We start from the raw sequence: 23136 nt of genomic DNA on the forward strand, positions 1-23136 counted from the left end.
TAATTTTCTGTGAAAATCATGACTGTGTCCTGCACCCTCTTTGTTTCTTTCTGTGAAGATGAGAGAAATCCTGGATAGCTGCTCTACTAGCAAACTAACCCAGAGGCTAAAAGTTTCTAAGAAGAAGACCTCTGTCCTGAGAATTTCTGCCCCTCCCAGCCTCATCCTCTTCCCTCTGGAAGCTTCAGAGCCTTCTGATTCACAAAGAGGTGACTTTTGTAATCACCTGTCCCCATTTCCGTTGCTAACTCTGGGTAAGAAACAAGAATTCCAGAACACAGAGGTAGGCAGGCATGGTGGAAAGGGCACTGGAGTCTTTAGCTAACACATCCAGAATTGGAAGTGACCTCAGAGACCATCTGGTCCAATCCCTTCATTTTACAACAAGGAAAATGAGGCCCAAAGAGGTTAAGTGACTTGCCCATGGTCACACAGGCAGAAATTGATTATGAACCCAGGTCCTCTGACTCCGTGTCCAGTGTTCTTTGTACTATACCTATCACACTGTCTCCTCCCCTCCACAGGGCCACAACACGCCAAAACTAAACAAACTCAAAAAAAAGATAAGAGTGTTAAATAGAACTAGGAAAAGAAATCAGACACAGAGATTACAATCCTCTGAGGTAAAATGAGATAAGCTAGGACTTAATTAAACTAGCAACTTGGAAAAAAAAAACCTAGTTGAAACATAGAAACGAGTAGAGGGAAAGACTTCTAAAAAAGTTTGGTTGTGCTACCTGTGGAGTACTGGGAAAGTTACTTTATCTTCTCGGTTCTCCATCTCCTTATTTGTAAATGTCAGAGTTCAGATGAATCAACCTCTAAGAGCCTTTTCCATTTTCATCCTGTGACCACAAGGCAAACATCTATCTCCTCTACTTAGCCTGAGTCAAGGTTCCTATTTCTATAAGTTCTATAGTCTTAGAAATCACCTAAGAGTCCAAAATAGGAAACTGAAGCCTAGAGAGGCTGTGACCATCTGGATATTGAGCCGGAGGGCCCAGGTTCAAATCCCCACTCAGCCACTTGAATGTCTTGACTTTGAACCAGTGACACAAACTGTCAGGACTTGGTTTCCTCAACTGTAAGATGAGGAGCTTTTTCTAGATCACTACTGAACCTGTGCTTCTAGCTTTAAATCTGATTCTCCGACTTGCCTAAGGTAGCAAGTAGCAGAGCCGGACAAGAGAGGTGTAGCAGAAAGAGCAGTGATGAACTATAGTAGTGGCAGGTTCTGAATCTGAGTCGGGCTCTGGCACTTGTACCCCTACTGTGACTTGTACAAGTCACCCCAGTTTCCTCGGCTGAAAAATGAGAGTGGTTGGATGAGACGACCCCCGAGGTCCCTTCCAGCTCTAGATCCGTGATACTAAGATCTGACCAAGGTCACACAGCTAAAAGCTGCAGAGCTGGGATCTGGACTCAGGTCCTCTAAAGTCAAATCTAGAGCACCTTCTGCTGCAGCCTGGTCCCTAAACAGCTCCTGCTCTAAGGGTCATTGTCCTCTCCCCCTCTCACTCCCACCGTGCCCTCCAACTGGCCCCGACCCCGTTAGAGACAGAGGCCTTTGAGCAACGGCTCAGAGGTGAATTTGGGGGGTGTGGATGCTGCGGCTATCTCAGACCTGGGCTCAGGCTCAGGAATTGATCTAAACTGGGAAGCTGGGTATAGTCCAACGGATGGGAACATCCTCTCTACCCGACAGCTTCCCCGAGCCGGTTTCCCTCCTCCCCCTTCTTTCTCTCTCCTCTCTTCCTCTCTCCTACCCCTCTCTCGCCCCTTCTTCCCTCCCTCCTCCCACCCTCCTTGTCCCCCGCCCCCCTCCTGCCCCTCCCCTCTGCGTCCCCACCGTGCTTGCGCCGTCGCCGCGCGCCGTTTGACGCGCTGGGCCTACGTGAGCGCGGCGCGGCCCAGTTAGCTGTGTGCGTGAGGGCTGGTTGCCCGGGTAACCGCGGGAGTTTGTTGCGGAAGGTGCGGGAGACTAGTGCTGGGTCGCCATGCAGTTGAAGCACTTGAGGACGCTACTGAGCCCTCAGGTGAGCTGCCACGGGCCCTTCCGGCCGCCCGCCGCCCCCTTTACGTTACTCAAGGCTCGGGGGCAGCGGGGCACCGATGGGGCCTCCGATGGGGCCTCCGATGGGGGCTCTCCCTGAAGGGAGATCTCTGGGGATGCCTGCGGGGCCTCCCTCCCTCCCTCCCCGCGGCCGGTGGCCGGTGGCCGGTGGCCGGAGGCGTCCGAGCAGCACCAGCCCTGGTTCCCGCGGGGGTCACCACAATAACAACCGTCGCCCCCGAGAGCTGCAGATGGGCGGGGTCTCGTCCAACCCCGCCGTTAGACAGAAGTGACCTGACCAAGGTCACACAGCTAGTGAGTGGCAGAACCCGGGTTTGGATCCTGGGCCACCGACTCTAGACCTGGGTTTCTTTCCACTGCACCATCAGTCAGCTTGTGGAATTGAAGTTCAGCTCTCAACCTGGGCTTTTGTGATAATGGTAATAATAGAGTTTTAAGGTTTGCAGAGTGATTTACATAAGCTTATTTGATCCTCATAACAATCATCCTGTGAAGTACGGTGGTATTGTTGTTCCCAGTTTACAGATGAGGCAACTTAGGCTGAATGAGGTTAAGTGACATAACAATAACCATAATTGTGACAGCTAGCATTTATACGGCAGCTAATGAGAAGTGAGATTTAAACCTAGGTTTTCCTTACTCCAAATTCAGTATTCTATCTACCTGATCTCAGAAAATTGTTGAGTTTACAAGGGATCTGTCCAAGGGGAGGGATGGAGAGATCTGAGAGGGGACATGGTAGCTGCCTTCAAGTATAGGAAAGGGGTTAGGATCAATGGTTGGAACTTGCTAAGTGGAAGATTAAGACGATGTCAGGACGCGCTTACTAACTAATTAGGATCATCCAAAAAGTACAGGCTGCCTCAGAAGATAGTATGTGCCCCCTTTGAGTAGATGGCTGTTTCCGTTCCTTTTAACTCTATTTCTGTGGTTCTGTGAGAGTTGAGTCCAGGGCAGTGCCTTCAGCCCCTTCTTTCAGCCTAACAGAAGCAAGAACTGGAGACTGATAGTGGTGGTTTTAGTAGTGTGACTGTGTTACTGGTTCTGGCTCAGAGAGATTGCTCTGGGTAGTTAGTCTGGGTAGTAAGGTTTTTGTTTTGTTTTTTTTGAGAGGAAGACTGTAGGGCAAAGAAACTTAAGTAGGTAACCAATCTTATAGATTAGCTTGAGGAATTAGGATTACAAAGGATGATTCTGACCTCAGTTAAGGGAAATCCTTGGTGACAAATCTGAACAGGGCTAGTGTGGGGGGGAGTAGATACTTTAATGCTCCATTGATCTTGGGCATTCTCTTCTCTAAGATCTAGACAGTGAGATAGTGAAGTCGATAGAGCAGCACTGGGCCTGGAGTCAGGAAGACCCAGGTTCAAATCCAGCTTCTGCCACTTATTACTAGTATAACCTTGGGCAGGTCCACTTTTCACCTTTCCAGGCTTCAAGTTTCCTCAACTGTAAAATGGGAATAATGGTAACACCTACCTCCCAGGGTTGTTATGAGGGTCAAGTGAGATAATACTTGTAAAATGCTTAGCACAGTGCCTGGCACATAGGAGGTACTATGCTAGCTATCATCATCATCATCATCATCATCATGATCTTTGTGTCTTCCCATAGAGGATCTACCTAAAATGCATGAGGCCTTCTTTTGGTTATTTTGATATTTAATGAAGCACTTAGGTTATTTCTTATCTCTTATTCTTGTTATGCAACTAGCCTACTTCTTTTTCCAATTATACATTCCTTTGTGATGTCTTTTATGGTACTTCTGGTTTGTAAGTCTTGAGTACTTCAGAGATTTGTAATTTCCCTGGTGAGAATGTTCCCATAACTAAGATTGATCACAATCCTTCTGTAACTTAGATTGTCATCAAGAATTGCTGTGACCAGGTGGTGAGGTGGATAGAGCACCAGCCCTGAAGTCAGGAGGACCTGAGTTCAAATCCGGCCTCAGACCAAACACTTTACACTTACTAGTTGTGTGACCCTAGGCAAGTCACTTAACCCCAATTGCAAAAAAAAAAAAATTGCTGTGACTATCTGAATTTAGCTAGGCTAGTCCTTAGAATCATAGAATTTGAAAGTTGGAAGGGACCTCAGCAACCCTCTAGTCTAACTCATATACCAAAGGAATCTCCACTGGAATTTCCTTGACATGTGGTCATGCAGCTTCTTCATGAAGAGCTCCGAGGATTCCCTAAAGGCAGCTCAGCCGACTTTTGGATGACTCATAATTAGCAAGGATTTGGTCACATCAAACCTAAATTGGCCTTTTTGCAACTTCCACTATTCCTCCTGAGTCTGCCTTTTAGGATGAAACAGAAAAAGTCTAGTGCCTCTTCCACAGAGGCACTTTCAGATATTTGAAAATATCATGTGCCCCTTCTCTTCCCAAAGCAAAATGTGTCCAGTTCCTTTAACCATTTCTCGTGTGTCATGGACTCAAGGTCCTTCACATCCTGGTTACCCTCCTTCCTTCACTCTATCTTATCAGTGCTCTTTTTAAACTATGATGCCTAAAAATGAACACAATATTCTAGATGAGGACTGATTAGGGCAGAGTACCTAGGGATTATTACCTTCTTATTCCTGGATATTATGCCTCTTCATGCAGCTCAATATTGAATTAGCTTTCTTGCTATCATATCACACTGTTTAACTTATTCACTTTGCAGTCCATTAAAATCCCTTAGTCTTTTTCAGAACAGTTGCCATCTTATTATGCCTCCCTCTGCTTGTGTTTGTGAAGTTGATTTTTTGTACCCAAGTGCAACACTTTTATATTTATCCCTGTTGAATTTCATCTTTCTGGCTGCTTGAAGTATTTTCTCTTTGACTTGGGAGCTCTTGAATTTGGCTATAATATTCCTGGGAGTTTTCATTTGGAGATCTTTCAAGTGGTAATCAGTGGATTTTTTCAATTTCTATTTTACACTTTGGTTCTAAGATATTGGGGCGATTTTCCTTGATAATTCCTTGAAATATGATGTCTAGGCTTTCTTTGATCATGGCTTTCAAAAGGTCCAATAATTCTTAAATTATCTCTCCTCAATCTGTTTTCCAGGTCAGTTGTTATTCTGATGAGATAGTTCACATTTTATTCTACTTTTTCATTCTTTTGACTTTGTTTTATTGTTTCTTGATGTCTCATGGAGTCATTAGCTTCCATTTGCCCAATTCTGAGTTTTAAGGAATTATTTTCTTCAGTGAGATTTTGTACCTCTTTTTCCAGTTTTCCAATTCTGCTTTTTAAGGAGTAATTTTCATCAGTGAAATTTTGTACTTCTATTTTTTAAGGTGTTATTTTCTTTGTTGTGCCTCTTTTACCAAGCTTTTAGTTTTTTTTCACGATTTTCTTCCATTGCCCTAATTTCTTTATGTAAGTTTTCCTCTACCAGTCTTATTTGATTTGGAAAATAATTTTTTAGCTCTTCCAAGAATTCTTTTGGGGCTTGTGTCTAATTCACATTTTTCTTTAAAGCTTTGCTTGTAGCTGTTTTGACATTATTGTCATCTTCTGAGTTTGTATCTTGATCTTCCCTGTCACCATAGTAGCTTTTTATGGTCAGATTCTTTTTTTGTTACTTACTCACTTTTCCAGCCTATTCTCTACTTTGAACTTTATGTTAAAGTTGGGCTTTGTTCCTGGTGTGGGGTGAGGAGGAGTGTCACTGTTCCTAGCTTCAGACTTTTTTGTACTGCTGTTTTCAAAACTAGTTCTGAGGATTTGGAAATTTTCAATGCTTCTAAGTGGTGTGATCTGGGAAAGGTGTGGTCAGTGCTCTCCTAGTCTGTACTCTTGTCCTTATCCAGGCACGGCCCCTGATCCCTTGGGATTACAAGTTATACTGCTCCTTAAGGACCCAGCTCCCTCTTGACTAAAAGTGTACCTCTTTACCCTCAAACTGTAACCCATTAGTGGGTACAGGCAATGGTACTGCCAAACAACATTTGGTCCTGCATCCAGTCCTAGCACAGGGATCCCCTTTAATATCTTTCTGACCAGTTGCCAAATCTCCTTACCATCTATGGCTTCCGAACCCTCAAAGCTACTGCTTGCTCTGTCACCACCAGCCAGTCCCACCACTGGTGTTACATCCACATGGGCTCCCTGTCAGCTCTCATCTCTGTTTCACAGATCTCTCCTTCCAACCTCCTAAGCCTTACCCTGACCATTTGTTGATGCTACCACTCCAGAATTTGATTTGAGGTGTTATTTTAAAGTTGTTTGGAGGGGAATGTTGGGAGAGCTTAGCTGAATGTTTCTTCTATTCTGCCATTTTGGCTCTGCCTCCAAAAGTATCTCTGAATTTCATCTTATTAGATTCAACCCAATGTTCTAACCTGTTAAGTTTTTTTTTTTAAGAGCCTTTTAGAGCCTTAGTCATTCAAGAAAGGTGCAGAGAGCTGTCCCTCTCAGCTTTGTGTCATCTGCAAATCTTACGCTTAAGCTATCTATGCCTTTACCTTTGGACTTTGATAAAAAATATTAAACAACACAAGATGAAGCACAGATCCCTTGGATGCTCTACTGGAGATCTCTTACCACATTGACATTGAACCATTAACTTTGGTTTGAGTCCAGCCATTTAAGCAGTTCTGAATCCATTTGATTGTATGTTGTCTAAATATCTTTGCATCTTTGCTCAAAAATGGTATGACATATATGACCAAAAGTTTTCACAAAATCCAGGCAAACTATATCCACAGCATTCCCTTCATTTAACTAGTTTGGTAATCCTGTCAGAAAAATGAGATGAGGTTATTCTAATATGAGCCCTTTTCTTGATGAAACCTTGCTTCTGGCTCTTTGTATTAACTACTTCCCTGTCTAGATGTTCACTGTCTCTTTAATGATCCATTGTAAAATTTTCCCAGGAATCAAAATTAAGCGCGTAGGCTATTGTTTGCAGACTCTTCAGTCATTCAGTTAGTTAAAAAGCATATATTAAGGACTTATTACAAGTCAGGCACTGTGCTAAGTGCTGGGAATACAAAGAAATACAAAAACATGATTCCTGTCCTTAAGGACCTAACATTCTCTTGGGGGAAACAGCATATAAAAAGAGTATATAACTATGTAATACAAGATATAAACAGATTAAGTGGAATGTAATCTCAGAGGGAATGTGCTTGGGAGGGAAAGGAGGAGCGGGGGAGGAGAGATGTGCTAGGCAAGGCCTTCTGAGATTTAGGATGGGATGAATCTTGAAGGAATCTTGAGGGAAGTCAGGAGACAGAGGTGAGGAAGGGAGAGTGTTCTAAGCATGAGAGACATCCAGTGAAAAGTCATAGAGTTAGGAACCAGAGTGTTATGTGTGAGGAATAAAAAGTAACAAACCGAGGATTTTATATTTGATCCTGAGGTAATAGGGAGCCACTGAAGTTAGTTGAATAGGAGCAGTGACATGGTCAGATCTGCACTTAAGAAAATTGATTCGCAAGCTAAGTGGAAGATGGCTTGAAGTGGGTAGAGACATGAATGAGGTAGGGAGATCAATGAAAAGGCTGTTGCAGTAGTCCAGGGGAGAGGGCCTGAACTAGAGTAGTGGCTGTGAATGGAAAGAAGGGAGTATATAGAGAGAGATTTTGAAGGTTTGACAGTAGATTTGAATGTGCTAGAGCTGAGGGTGACGCCAAGTTTGTGAACCTAGGTGACTGGGAAAGTAAGAGTGCCATTGACAGTAATAGAAAAGTTGGGAAGAAGAGGTTTTGGAGGAAAGATAATGATTTCTGTTCTGGACATGATTAGTTTGAGATGCTTGTGTAGTATATTGCTGTATCCAAAAGGTAAATCATTGATGTAAAGCTATAGAACTCAGGAGAAGGATTTGGGCTGGATATATTTATTATATTTGTATAATTGAGCCTATGGGAGCTGATAAGATCACCTAATGAAATAGTATAGAGGGAGAAGAAATGAGGGACCAGGATAAAGCCTTAGGGGAAATCCTCAATAGTGGATATGACCTGGAGGAAGATCTCGCTTAGAAGACTGAGAAGGAGCAGTCAGACAGGTAGAAAGAGAACCAGGAGAAAACAGTGTCACAAAAACCTGGAGAGGAGGGAGTATCCAGAAGTGATGGACAGTGTCAGTGATTTCAGTGAGGTCAAAAAGGATGAGGATTAAGAAAAGGCCATTAGATTTGGCAATTAAGAGATCATTGATAACTTTGGAGGGAAGTTTCAGTTGAATAAGGAGAGTGGAAGTCAGATTGCAGATTTTAGAAGCAAGCAAGAGGAGGGAAAGTGAAGACACCAAGTGTAGACAGCTTTCTCAAGAAGTTTAGATAGAAAGGGAAGGAGAAAGATAGGATGATAGCTAGTGGGGATGGTATGGTCAAGGGATTTTTTTTTCAAAGATGGGGGAGACATAGCCATGTTTATAGGCAACAAGGAAAGAGACAGTAAATAGGAACAGAATGAATGTATAGAAGGAGTTGGGTCAATAGTTGGGGCAATCTGCTATAAAAGATGAGAGGTGATGGGATCAAGGGTACATGTAGAGGGGTTTACCTGGGCAACAAAAAGGGTCATCTATTCCTGTGAGATGGGGATCAAGGAAGGGGGAGATAGGGGGGAAGATATCTGAATGGTGTGAGATGAAAGAGAGAAGAGAGAGCTTCTCACTTTTTTCAGTAAAGTATGAGGTCCTCAGCCAAGAGGGTGGGGGTAGGGAATAACTTGTTGGCTCCTCTTTCTGAGAATCAGGACATTTGCTCTTCTCCAATCTTGTTGTGTCTCTCCTGTTTTTCATAATCTTTCAAATATTATTGATAGGGATTCAACAATAACATCTTCCAATTCTTTCAATACCCAAAGGTACAGAAAGACCCTAGTTCATCTGAGCTAAGTAACTTGAATTCATCAAGTTCATCCTTATTATATCAATTCATCCTTATCACCAGGCTTATACTTGGCAACTTTCTAGCTTGTTAGAATCTGATAGAACTTGCACCCCTCTTGCATAGCTTTTGAGAACCCAGGATCATTTTCATACTCCTTTGGAGTCTCAGAGTAGGATTTCAGTGGCATACAAGTCATCTCTGATAATAAGCTATAGCTTAATTTATACCCCGGGTCCCCTCCCCTCCCCCACATCATGAGGAGAATATTGGAGTTTAAAAAAAAACAAACAGGTTTTTGCAACAACGAACAGCTTGGAATTACTGAAAGTACTATGCAGTTTCCTAAATGCAGTCCATCCTAGTCTTTTCTTCTTATCCAATTCTGGGGTACAGAGAAAAGCAGATAATTTGGTAAAAGATAATTTACAGGATTCTCTATTTAACTGAACAGATACTTATTAAGCATTTAGTATATGTAAGATATTGTGTTGGTTCCCTAAAATGTCAATGACCTGTGATAAGATTGGTGTGGGAACTTTCTCCTCTGGAGCACATGGCAACCTATCTATAACTTATCACCTTAGAGAATTCTTTGCCTGAGGCGTGGAGGGTAAGTGACTTGCCCAAGGTCATACAGTTAGTAAAGTATCCAAGTCTTCCTGATCCCAAGTCCAGCAGTCTGTCCACAGTTCCAGTGACTCTCTCAGGAGCTCCTAAGAACAATGCACAGTTATTGTCCTCAGGGAGCTGACCGTTCAGCAGTGAGATAAGGAAAGGAGTTTGACTTAGTAGGTGGAGAGTAGCATGTCTCTGAGGTAAGAAGCTCTGTGTTCACATTCTACCTCTGACAGATACTGGCCTTGTCACTTAACATCTACGTGCCCTGGGCAACTCTAACATGCTAACGTATTGAATAGCATGAACAGAGGGGGTTTCCTACACCAGTGAAATCATAGATCTAGTTTAAAAAAGGTAGGGAGCAGCAATATGTGGACACAAGGTTCTCTACAACGATAATTTGAACACAGACTGTAGTATGAAAACGGGAAGGTCCTATAAGAAACGTATAAAAAAGTCAACAAGCATTTAGCCTTCTGTGAGCTAGGGACTGTGCTAAGTGCTAGGAATACAAATTCAAAAGTGACATGGTCCCTGCTCCCAGATACATTGTATTCTACTGAGGGTATATTTGGTCACAAATAAATAAAGACATAGACAATAAATACAAAATCATTTGGTCCATCTTACATGCTCGTGTTTCTTATTTTCTTTCTTTTTTTTAAGTAATAAATATTTATTTTTAGTTTTCAACATTTACTTCCACAAGATTTTGAGTTCCAAATTTTTACCCCATCTTGCCCCTCCCCCTACCCCAAGATGGCATGCATTCTGAATACCCCTTCCCTACTCTGCCTTCCCTTCTATTTCTTCCCCCCTTCTCTTATCCTCTTCCCCTTCTATTTTCCTGTAGGGCAGGATAGATTTCTGTAACCCATTTCCTGTATTTCTTATTTTCCAGTTGCATGTGAAAACATTTTTCTTTTAAACATGTGTTTTTAAAACTTTGGGTTCCATATTTTCTCCCTTCATCCCTCCCCACCTACCCTCATTGAAAAGGGAAGCAACTCAATATAGGCTATACATATGCAGTTATGCAAAACACTTCCATAGTGGACATGCTGTGAAAAACTAACTCTATTTCCCTTAATCCTATCCCGCCCCCCCATTTATTCTATTCTTTCTTTTGACCCTGTCCCTCCTCAGAAGTATTTGCTTCTGATTACCCCTTTTCCCAATCTGCCCTCCTCTCTATCATCCCCCTACTCTCTTGTCCCCTTCCCCTCCTATTTTCCTGTAGGGTAAGACAGATTTCCATACCCAATTGAGTGTGTATGTTGTTCCCTCCTTAAGTCAAATCCTATGAGAATAATATTCACTCATTCCCTCTCACCTTCCCCTGTTTCCCCTCCACTGTAAGAGCCTTTTCTTTTCTGTTTTTTTTTGTGTGAGATAATTTATCCCGTTCTACGTCTCCCTTTCTCCTTCTCCTAGTATAATCCTCTCTCACTCCTTAATTTTATTCTCCAGATATGACATCTTCATCTTCAACTCACCCTGTGCCCTCTACCTATCTATCTATCTATCTATCTATCTATCTATCTATATATATATATACACGTACATATATTTTTTTCCCTCCAACTACCCTAATACTGACAAAAGTCTCATGAGTTACAAATATCATCTTTTCATGCAGGAATGTAAACAGTTCAGCCTTAATAAGTCTCTTATGATTTCTCTTTCCTGTTTACCTCTTTATGTTCCATTTGAGTCTTGTATTGGAAAGTCAAATTTTCTATTCAGTTCTGGTTTTTTCATCAAGAATGCTTGAAAGTCCTCTATTTCACTGAATGACCATTTTGTCCCTTGAAGAATTATACTCAGTTTTGCTGGGTAGGTGATTCTTGGTTGTAATCCTATCTCCTTTGCCCTTCGGGATATTATATTCCATACCCTGCGGTCCCTTAATGTAGAAGTTGCTAAATCTTGTGTTATCCTGAATGTGTTTCCACAGTACTTGAATTGTTTCTTTCTGGCTGCTTGTAATATTTTCTCCTTGACCTGGGAACTCTGGAATTTGGCTCCAATATTCCTAGAAGTTTTCCTTTGGGGATCTCTTTCAGGAGGAGATCGGTGGATTCTTTCTATTTCTATTTTGCCCTCTGGTTCCAAAATATCAGGGCAGTTTTCCTTGATCATTTCTTGAAAGATGATGTCTAGGCTGTTTTTTTGATCATGGCTTTCAGATAGTCTAATAATTTTTAAATTCTCCTGGATCTATTTTCCAGGTCAGTTGTTTTTCCAATGAGATATTTCACATTGTTTTCTAATTTTTCATTCTTTTGTATTTGTTTCACAGTGTCTTGATTTCTCACAAAGTCACTAGCTTCCAATTGCTCTATTCTAATTTTTAAGGAAGTATTTTCTTTAGTAATCTTTTGGACTTCCTTTTCCATTTGTCCATTTTTGCTTTTTAGGGCATTCTTCTCTTCATTGGCTTTTTGGACTTTTTTTGCCATTTGGGTTAGGCTATTTTTTTAAGGTGTTATTTTCTTCAGTATTTTTTGGGGTCTCCTTTAGGAAGCTGTTAACTTGCTTTTTATGATTTTCTTGTATCACTCTCATTTCTCTTCCCAGTTTTTCCTCTACTTCTCTTACTTGCTTCTCAAAATCCCTTTTGAGCTCTTCCAAGGCCTAAGACTGATTCACATTTTTCTTGGGGGCTTTGGATGTAGGAGCTTTGACTTTGTTGTCTTCTTCTGGTTGTGTGTTTTGATCTTCTTTGTCACCAAAGTAAGATAATATAGTCTGACTCTTTTTTCGCTGCTTGCTCATGATCCCAACCAATTACTTGAGTTTTAAACTCTTTTTTAAGGTAAGAGCCTGCTTCCAATGTGGAGAATGTACTGTCCCAAGCTTCGGGGGTTTGTACAGCTGTTTTCAGAGATACTTCTAGGCACCTGAAACGTGTCAGTTCTTCCAAGGTGCTATGATAAGGGGCGAGGTGTTTCCTCTCCACTGCCACAACAAGCTCCACCACGCCAGTGTTCTTCCTCGCCCCAGGACCGCCCCTCAGAACTGTGATCCAGATCCAAGCACGGTCAAAGCAAGAGATTCCTGCCTCAGCACTGGCAAAGAGATCCCTGCAATCCCCCTCTGATCAGCTACTTGATTCCCCCTCAGTCTGTGGGCCAGAAGCTCAGGAGGCAGCTGCTGCCCTGGGGGCAGCTGAGACCTAGCTTCTTCTCTCACCGCAGTCACAGACTTTTCCCACTGACCTTCTAAGTTGTCTTCGCCGTTCGTGGGTTGGGAAGTCTGGAAGCCACCACAGCTGCCCGAGATTCAGTCCTCTGAGGCCTGCTCCAGGTTCACTGTGGCCTGCGCGCCCATGCAGAACTGCACTCCTCTCCCCACCCGGCACAATATACCTTTCTGATCAGCCATCCAGGTTGTCTTGGGCTGGAAATTTGTTTTACTCTTTTTTTTGTGGGTTCTGCTGCTTTAGAATTTGTTTAGAGCCCTTTTTTTAGGTATTTGGAGGGCTTTGGGAGAGAGCTTAAGAAAGTCACTGCTTTCCCTCCGCCATCTTGGCTCCACCCCCCCAATCCATCCATAGCATTTTCAAAAACACTAATTAAATGCCTACAACATGTACAGCAGGAAGGTAGAATGCTTTTGTTTGTATACTTGAATGCTATTACTTCTTAGTAGAAGCTAAAGTAAAATTTTCTTTTTAATTTTAAAAATTTACCTTTTCCCCCAACAGGATGGGGCTGCAAAGGTGACCTGCATGGCGTGGTCCCAGAACAATGCCAAATTTGCTGTCTGTACAGTAGACCGTGTGGTGTTGCTGTATGATGAGCATGGGGAACGGAGAGATAAATTCTCCACCAAACCAGCTGACATGAAGGTGAAGAGAGAGACTGCTTCTGCCTTGGCCTCTGCCAGGGGTCCTGAGGACAATGGAAACTTTTCAGCACTTTCTCTAGACTTAAGTCACAAGAAATGGCATATCACTCTCTTATTCCATGCACTTCCCTTTTCACCTCCACATTACCCTTAATTTCAGTACAGTCATGTAAATCTTTTTTTTTTCATTATTCCTCCTAATATACTTGCATTCCTTTGTCTCACCCTTAGTATGGTAGGAAGAGCTATGTGGTGAAGGGCATGGCTTTCTCTCCTGACTCCACTAAGATTGCCATAGGACAGACTGACAACATCATCTATGTATACAAGATTGGCGAAGATTGGTAAGGCTAGAGATAGTGAAAGTGAGTGGCTTGGATATGAGGAGGGAAAGGGAAATGACCCCCTGGGGAGAAGGGGCTAAGGATGAGCTATTAAGACCTCAAAATATAGAGGCATTTACTATGCTTTACCATGGTATTGGTGCTTCTGCCATTGTGATTTCCCAGTCCGATTCCTAGGAGAGTCAGTGTCACATAAACAAAGCAACAGCACTGTGTCTCTGCTTAGTTACTGAGGTATGGACCATGTCACTGAAACTTGGTATTGTTCACAAAGCCATGGACACTCAGAATGCCACATAGGCTTCCACCTAATGTTCCCATGGAGCCTCTATGGATGGAAATACAAATGGGCCTAAAGAGGTAGTTCGGTGGTATTTTCCCTTGCTGCTTCTTACCTAAGGCTTCTCTTAATACTTCTCTTACGATTTAATTTTAACAAATTGATTCTGCTTTTGATACCTTTTTTTTTTCCTTTTTTGGGGCAGGGGTGACAAGAAAGTGATCTGCAACAAATTCATCCAAACGGTAAAGTATTATACTCCCTCAGGATGATTTTATTAGAATATACAGATTTTTATCAGGATATCTGACTCTCTAAGAGGTCCTTAGTCTGACATCTGGTGCTAACTCTTTCCATTGTCAAGAAGGTAGCAGTCTCGGTACTCATCCTTACGTGTTTTCTCTTTTTGAGCTCAGTTGTCTCTTTCCATGCAAAAGACCAGAGGAGTGCTTCTGTATTGATTGGTTCTGATAGTTATAAACAGTGCTAATTCCACAAAACTTTTTTATTCTTTTTCTTCCTTATAGAGTGCTGTTACTTGTTTACAATGGCCTGCAGAATACATCATTGTTTTCGGACTGGCTGAAGGGAAGGTAAAGGAAGGAAACACAGAAAAGGTCGTCAACAGGGCCTCTTCTCTCTTAGGATCAGATCTATATAGTATTAGTATTTATTTTATAAAGGTAAGGTGATTGACCTTATTCACACTAAATTCACACCAAATGACAGTGCAACTGAGAAAAGCTTTTATATTCCCAACACCTGAGTTTAATTTTACTGGAGGGAAATAGGAGTTGAGCTATTTTAGTCTTAGCTGTCCCTCTTCTTAAGTCTTGAGCATGTGCAGAGTCTAGTCTCTTTTTTGTTGCCTTTCTTCAGGGTCAAGGTGAAGAAAGAGTTCATCTGGCTTCTTACTCTCTCTCTCTCTCTTTCAGGTCCGTTTAGCAAATACTAAAACCAATAAATCATCTACCATCTATGGAACAGATTCTTATGTTGTATCACTAACATCAAAGTAAGTAAGGGAGAGTGCTGCTGGGGGTAGGAAGGACATAAAGATATTGAAAGTGGGTGGATGGATGGCTTTTGAGGGGTTGTATATGAGGGATGGAGGGAGTCACAGGTTGGGATAGGGCTTGAGAGTAAAAGGGCACTTGATTGCTGGTATTGAATGCCTTAGGAGAGGCAGGGTAGTAGGGGGAAAATACTTTGGAGTCAGATAAGACTTGGGTTTGAATCCCAGCTGTGACATTTATGAGCTGTAATCCCCAAGACTGTTTTCTCCTTTGTAAATGGGGATAAAAATTGATGTTGCATCTATCTTATAAGGTTGTTATTAAGTTCAGATGAGATAATGGATATAGAGTGTTTTATAAATCTTTAAAATGCTCTACAAATGTCAATTATTATTACTTTATTTTCTCAATATCTACTTTTTTCTCTTGACTTTCCAGTGGCTCTGGGAAAGGAATTCTTTCTGGTCATGCTGATGGCACCATTGTCCGATATTTCTTTGATGATGAGGGCTCTGGGGAATCACAGGTATGTATGTTAAGGGATCCTTGGAAATCAAGGTGTTTAAAGAGTAAAGGTGAGGAATGGCTTAGAGCTTCATAGGTAGAAGATCAGAAGACTTAGATGTTTGGACTTGGGAAGTCAAGAGGGCTAGAATCTTTGGAGAGAGAGGGAATGAAAATCCCAAGGCTAAAAATTCCTGGGAGAAATAGGCATAAGGATAATAGAAGTTGAGGGTTTTTTGAGAATGGTACCTTAAGAGGGCTTGAGGCTAGAATGAAATAAGGACTCTGGGAAAAGTGGATTGTATGGGTGTGGGTCTGCTCACTGCATGTTGATCGGTGTGTGTGATCTCACTAGTAGGACTTACAAACTAATTTTATTTGATATCAGTTTGTAAGACTTGGCCTCCCTCATACTAGTTGTTGTGTGTATTGGGGGTAATTGCCTCTTGGACACTGGTCAGTTTGTGTGTGTGTGTGTGTGTGTGTGTGTGTGTGTGTGTGTGTGTGTGTATGTGTGTGTGTTTTGTCTTCCTAAAAGAGATTTGGTTTGTATAAGTAGGATATCTCTTGTATTAAAGGTATAATTTCTGTAGGGAGAACATGGTGAAAGTAAGTGTGAAGAAGTGATGAAAAGAAGAGATTTTTCTTTTAAATGGAAACAAGGTCAACGTGGCTGCTTGCCAGACTTCCTCCATTCCTGTTCTAGGGGAAACTGGTCAGTCATCCATGTCCACCCTATGCCTTGGCTTGGGCATCTAATAGCATTGTGGCTGCTGGTTGTGACCGAAGAATCGTGGCTTATGGAAAAGAAGGCCATGTATTGCAAACTTTTGATTATAGCCGTGACCCTCAGGAGCATGAGTTCACGACAGCTGCAGCCAGTCCTGGAGGCCAAGCTGTTGTCCTGGGAAGTTATGACAGGTGGGACAGGAAAATGGTTAAACAGTCAGCAGAAACATTGGGAGTCATCCCGTAGTCTTGTCCCATATATCTCTGTGCTTCCTTTTAGTCTCTTCTCATTCTCTCTTCTTTAACCTCCTCGGCCTCAGACTTCCTATTTTTGTCTTTTCTATATTTCTGTCTTTTCATCCCTTTGTGTCTCTTTCCTAAATGACTTCTTCCATCTTCCTTTTCTCCAGCTTTTGCCCATTTCCCTATCTGTAAGAGCTCACCTCACCACTTCCTCTTCTTTTCCACAGCTTCCCTAACCATCACCCTTTTGTCCCCTTCCCAAGTCGCCTTGAAGTCTTCATTCCCTCTCCCACTGGACTTCTCTCCCTACTCTCTCATTGACCCTTTTGCTCACTAATGAAAGGAAAACATTTTTTCCCATCAGTACCATGCCCCTACTCTTTCTCCTTCCTCTACACCCCTCTGCTTAAGTCCCCATTCCTTCTACAAGCCATATGTTTTGTGTCTTTAAATCCCTAGGCTTCGGGTGCTGAACTGGAGCCCTCGACGAAGCATCTGGGAGGAGGCAAAGCCCAAAGAGATTGCCAACCTATACACAGTCACTGCCCTAGCCTGGAAGCGGGATGGTTCCCGACTTTGTGCAGTATGTTTACCTAGAATCCCTTCCTGACAAGAACTTTTCCCTTTCCTAGGAAAATCTTCTCTTTTCCTAAGGATGTTTACCTGACCCCACCAGCAGACCTACTTTCTTTTGGCCGCATTCTGCTAATCCAGGGACTGGAAGTAAGAAGGAGAAATTAAATCTTCTCTGTTTAGAGGTCACTGGGAAGATGCAAAGAGACATGTATAAAGGTCTGGTGTTTCACCAATGTCTCACCAGTTTGTGATGCCCTGTTTCTACCATCTTTTGCTTTTGTAATGCTTACTGCCAGTTCTCTTCCAAATATTCTATGTCCCCAGCTGCTTCTCCTTGGTTAATAATTCTGCCTCAACACTTTCTAGTGGCTTCCAAATGCTACCATTTTTCTCACAGGGTACATTGTGTGGCGGGGTGGAACAGTTTGACTGCTGCCTCCGAAGAAGTATTTACAAGAACAAGTTTGAGTTGACATATGTAGGACCCAGCCAGGTAAGTAGGACATAGTCCAACCCATCTAGGCTTTGCCAAAAGTCACCTAGCTTTGTACTATTTCCTTTCCTCCCAGGATATATCACTATTATATCCAGGGATAACTATTTTCATCACACTGGAGGCAGAGCTTCAGTGAAAAGCAGGTCATATCAGGGTAGTTCTCTTCCTTCAAGCCACAAAACTTCCTTTTTTTAGACAAGAGACTGGCAGACATCAGATCTTTTAAACTGGGCTCTAGAGACTGATTCTCAGACCTTTTCTAGTCTGAAATTGTCTTGATTGTGAATTTAGGGAAGAAGAATGATTCATGCTTACATGCTACTTTAAGGTTTGTAAGCATTTTTCTCACACCTCTGTAAGAGAAATAGTGCAAGTATTATTATCCTCTTATTAAGATGAGGACACAGATTTAAATGAAGTGCCCATGACCACAAAGCTGGGATTCAACTGTAGGTCCCCTGATACCTAATCCAACTCTGCTTCCACTCTACCATGTTGCAATAGAGTTTGCTGATTTTTAAAATCTTTTTTTTTTTGGACTAGACCTGTGATTTCATTAGTATTGGGAACTTCTGGTAAGGAAATTCCCTCTACCGTTGCTGGTAAGTACGTATTCTGCAACTTATCGAATTGGAGAGTTGCCTGGGGCACTGAGAAGTTAAGATACTTGCCTAGGGTCACACTGCCAGTATGTGTCAAAGGCAGTATTTGAACCTAAACTTCCTGACTCCAAGGCCAGTTCTCTATAAATTAGACTATAATGACTTTTAAATCTTATTTTTTATTGATTATCTTCCTTTTGCTAGTAGCTGATTTATAAGTAACTAGCATTTGTATAGTATTTTGAGGTTTGTAAAGTACTTTATAAATATTATCTATCTCATTTTCTCTTCATAACAATTCTGAGATGAAACCTGTACTCAGATTCATTGGGATTGATTCCCTTTCCTTGTGGGTAGAGAGACCCAAGTTAGGAGAGGGGAATAGGGGATGGGGGATTGGGTAGGGACACATTTCTTCTCTATACCATGTCTCCAGGGCACTTGACTCTGGCCAAGGTGGCCAGGTAGGCCAAAGTAGGCCAAAGATTAGAAGTGCAGAGGGCCAAGAACTAAGAACCCAAACAGACAGGAAGGCATGGATGGCCCTAAGCCCAAAGAAGGTGTAGCCCAGGATCCAGGCTCTCACTCTCTCAGCAGACACAGGGTGAGAGGGCCTAGGACCAGGCAGAAACTCGAGGTCTTGTTTCCTTTTTCCCCAGACTCTTTCCTTTCCCCACCTCCAATCTGTAGGGCTGACCCATCACCTAGGGAGGGCCCTTCCCTTACTAGCCTTTGCTTCCTTCCACTGCTCAAGTCCCTGAAGGCCAGATGACCAGGGCTAGAGGCTGATTTCAGGTTAAAGGCTGATGTCTAACTTGGGGTGAGAGTGATATCTTATGGGCATGTCCAGAGCCCAAGGGCAGGTCTTAGAGCTAGGCTCAGGGAACTCCCTTAGCTGGTCTAGGACCAGACAGAACCTTAAGGCTCTTAATCCCTTCCAGGGGGCACAAAAGCAGTCAGGCAAGCCTTGATTCTCTGGGAGGGGCTCACCTATCAGGCACTCTCTCCCACAGCAGTCAGAAGGTCTGAAAGAGTGCCAAGGCCCAAGACTAGGCAGAACTCCAGACTCTTACTCTATTTCCTCTAGGGATAAGCAAGCAAGCAGGCAAGCCTTGAACCCAAGGAGAGCTACAGGTTACATTCTCTGTGCCACCCTCAGCAGCCTCTAGGCCATCAGCTTCATTTCCATGTATATGCCTTTTCTCTTCTTATCCAATGAACCATCCCTTATAATAAAATATTAAAGCAAGAAAGTTCAGCAAAACCAACTCACACATCAGTCTTGTCTGACAGTATGTGCAATGTTCCATATTCAAAGTCCCCCACCTATGCAAGGAAGGGAAAGAGGTGAATTTGTAGGGGCAAGCTTGCTCATTATCATTACACAGCGTTCAGTTGTTTTGGGTTTTTTTGTTTAGTCATTTATTTTGTTTATTTATTTATGTTATTGTAGTCATTGTATATATTGTTTTCCTGGTTTTGCTTACCATATTCTGCATCAGTTCATAGAAATTTCCCTATGTTTCTCCATTTATTATGGCATAGTAATGTTCCATTATATTCTTGTACCACATTTTGTTTAGCCATTCCCCAATTATTAGTTGACATTTTGTTTCCAGGTTTTTGTTTTGTTGTTGTTGTTGGGTTTTTCTTGTTTGTTTTTTTGCCAACCTGTGATTTAATTGGTGTAGGGCTCTCTATTGTGTGACACACTTCCTCTATCAATGCAGTTCTGTGCCTGTACAACTGATACCACTAATAGCTTAGATAGTCACCCAGGGGACTTAGGAGTCAGCTCATTTGTCCAGCATCCCACAGTCAGCATGTGGCAGAGATCTCCCTGATTGTGTGGCCAGCTTTCTATCTACTATACTACACTATTTCTTTAACCAGTTCTTTCCTACTACAAAAATTGGAGATAATCAAGAGGCAAGGCACCAGAATTAAGAGGGATCATAAAAGGTTTCCTGAAAAAAGTATGATTTTTATCTGGGACTTGAAGAAAACCAGGGAAACCAGGAGTGAGAGATTAGGAAGGAGGACATTCCAGGCATGGGAGCCCAGAGTTGAGAGATGGAGTGTCTTGTTCAAGAAACAGCAAGAAAGTCATGTTACTGGATTGAAGAATATGTGAGTCGGATGTAAGAAGACTAGAAAAGGGAACGGGGGCAGATTTTAAAGGGTTTTGAATGCCAAAAAAGATTTTTATTTATCCTGGAGGTGATAGGGAGCCACTGGAATTTAATGAGTAGTGGGGAGTCATAACATGTTCATACCTGTGCTTTAGGAAAATCACTTTGATAGCTGAGTGGAGGATAGATTGGAGTGAGCAGAGACATGTGGCAGGAAGACCAACCAGTAGGCTATTGCAACAGTCTAGGCATAAGATGATGATGGCCTGCACCAAAGTCGTAGCTGTGTCAGAGAAGAGAAGGGGACATATGTGAGAGGTTATGAGGGCAAAATTGACAGTGCTTGGCAACAGATTGGAAATGGGGGATGAGGAAAAGGAGTTGAGGATGACACCATGGTTGTGAGCCTGGGTGATTGGGGGGATGGTAGTGCCCTCAACATAATAGGGAAATTTGGAAGAGGGGAAGGATTTTGAGGGGAAAATAATGAGTTCTGTTTTAGACATGTTGAGTTTAAAGTGTCTTTGGGAAATGTAGTTCAGGATGTCTAATAGGCAGTTGGAGATGTGAGAGGAGAGGTCAGCAAGAAGGTTAGGGCTGAATAAGTAGATTTGAGAATCATCAGCATAGAAATAATTATTGACTCCATGAGAGCTGATAAGATCACCAACTATAGAAACAGTATAGAGGGAGAAAAGAAGAGTGCCCTATGGGCAACTCACTGTTAGTGGGTATGACCTGGATGAAGATCCAGCAAAGGAGACAGAGAAGAAACTGTCAGACAAGTAGGAAGAGAATCAGGAAAGAGTGGTGTCCCAAAAACCTAGAGAGAAGAGAATATCAAGGAGGAGGGAGTGATCAACAGTGTCAAAAAAATGCATAGAGTTTATGAAGGATTAGGGTCAAGAAAAGGCCATTAGATTTGGCAGTTAAGAAATTATTAGTAAACTTTGAAGAGAGTTTTGGTTGAACGATGTTTGGAAGCCAGATTGTAGAGAGTTAAGAAGGTAAAAGGAAAGGAAGTTGATATTTATGCAAGTTGTTATGTTGAGCCATCAGCCCTTTGTTCCCTTCACATTATCCTCTACCCATTTTATTCCCAATTCCCCATTAAATCAGTACCAGCCCCTGACCTGTGCTTATGGAAAAGCCAGGATAGGTGAGAGGATGAGTAGGGTTCAGGATGCTGACTCCTCTCCTAGGATAAAATGTTTAAGAGCAAGGGAATGTGGTGTAATTAAAAGAGTACTGATCTAAAACAGATGGAAAACCTGGGTTCAAATTCCAGTTCTGCTAATTGGTACCTGTGTGATCTTAAATAAGTCACTTCACCCCTATGGGCCTTAGTTTCCCCATCCATAAAATAAGAGAATTAAACTAGATAATCTCTAAGGCCTCTTTAGCTCTTAACATTTTATGAGGTGGTTCTCTGTGCATTACCTTCTACCCAGGTGATTGTGAAGAATCTTTCATCAGGTACTCGTGTGATCCTCAAGTCCCATTATGGGTATGAAGTAGAGGAGGTGAAGATTTTGGGCAAGGAGAGATACCTGGTGGCCCATACCTCTGACACACTGCTGCTAGGGGACCTGAACACCAATCGGCTCAGTGAGGTAGGAACCAAGGATGTAGGAGTTGTGGGGCTGTCTTGGATGGCTAATAGGAATCCATTCCTCAGAATGCCTGAGGAATAGGAGGTGGGGAAAAGTCTTTAGGCACTGTAGACATTTTGATTCTAGGTCATCTGGTTTTAATCATTTCAGTGTTAAAGGTCTGGCACAGGGACCCAGGAGGCTCAGGGGACTGGGACAGAGAGATCTCTGAAAAGCATGATACTGTTACTATATTTGGACTCCTTAGGGGCATGGTAGGGTAGAAGAGAGGGAAACCAAGATAACCAAAACAAGATCTGCCACTAGAGCCTCATTGTGTAATGCCCATTATTGGTCTCCTTCTGGCTCTCTTCTATCATTTTTCCCTTCATCCCCCACCCCAATCCTCTTGGATTCATGTCTTGACTAGTCTTCTTATCTTCCCTTATTGCAGGTGGCTTGGCAGGGATCTGGTGGCAATGAGAAGTATTTCTTTGAAAATGAGAATGTGAGTGGAGCTGAATTTATGGCCCACCTGGCTTACCAGTCCATTGACTATCCCAGTCTTTTCCATTCTCTCGCTTCCTACTGGAGAAACCTGGCAGTGAATAGAGAAGATAATGGTCGGAGAGAGAGCTGATTAAGTAGAGGAGTGAAGCAAAGAGAAAATCGTGAACTTCTCAGTGCAAGAATCAATGTTCTAAGATGCCACATTCCACTATTTTTTTTTTTTCTGAAATGAAATCTTGGTTAATGTTAGTGTCACTCTTTTCCAGGTCTGTATGATCTTCAATGCTGGGGAGCTGACTCTGGTAGAGTATGGGAATAATGACATCCTGGGTTCTGTGCGCACTGAGTTTATGAACCCCCACCTCATCAGGTAAAACCCAGAGACCCCACCTTGTCACGGATGCCTTTCACTCTGACTTGTGACTCATCCCTTCAAGTGAGACCAACACCCAGATATACCCTGCCTTCAAAGACTTAGAGAGATAGAGATAGAGAGCGTTTGGGGTTTTGGTGAAAGAGCTGACCTTGGAGTGAGGAGGACCTTAGTTCAAGTTCTTCTAAATCTAATACATACTGGCTTTGTGATTCTGGGCAAGTTACTTAACCTCTCAGTGTCCCAGGTAACTCCATTTGATTGTATATTGCTAAGAAGGTTTAGATCTTCATTGAAAAGGGAGTTCCTCCCCTGAAGCTTGCTACTCCACTGAAATCACTGAGCAAAAA

General features: G+C 42.4%; 1 protein-coding gene across 2 annotated transcripts in view; it reads left to right on the forward strand.

Moving 5' to 3' along the window:
• Positions 1-1904: 1904 nt before the first annotated feature.
• The window catches only part of IFT172 (intraflagellar transport 172), a 48764-nt gene continuing 27532 nt past the window's right edge, over positions 1905-23136 (forward strand). Inside the window, exons 1-13 of one of the 2 annotated variants that reach the window (XM_027850379.1) lie at positions 1905-2036; positions 13247-13390; positions 13621-13733; positions 14219-14258; positions 14541-14606; positions 14949-15028; positions 15468-15555; positions 16240-16454; positions 16965-17088; positions 17479-17574; positions 21763-21924; positions 22358-22411; positions 22680-22783. In XM_027850379.1, the coding sequence (XP_027706180.1) occupies positions 1998-2036; positions 13247-13390; positions 13621-13733; positions 14219-14258; positions 14541-14606; positions 14949-15028; positions 15468-15555; positions 16240-16454; positions 16965-17088; positions 17479-17574; positions 21763-21924; positions 22358-22411; positions 22680-22783 (1325 nt within the window). In that variant the 5' untranslated portion in view covers positions 1905-1997. Of the gene's footprint in view, positions 2037-13246; positions 13391-13620; positions 13734-14218; positions 14259-14540; positions 14607-14948; positions 15029-15467; positions 15556-16239; positions 16455-16964; positions 17089-17137; positions 17229-17478; positions 17575-21762; positions 21925-22357; positions 22412-22679; positions 22784-23136 lie in introns of both variants that reach the window. The other variant, XM_027850380.1, reaches the window with a different exon arrangement.

This window comes from Vombatus ursinus, unplaced genomic scaffold (assembly GCF_900497805.2).
Source record: "Vombatus ursinus unplaced genomic scaffold, bare-nosed wombat genome assembly UNPS02009062.1, whole genome shotgun sequence".
Taxonomy (NCBI): Eukaryota; Metazoa; Chordata; class Mammalia; order Diprotodontia; family Vombatidae; genus Vombatus; species Vombatus ursinus.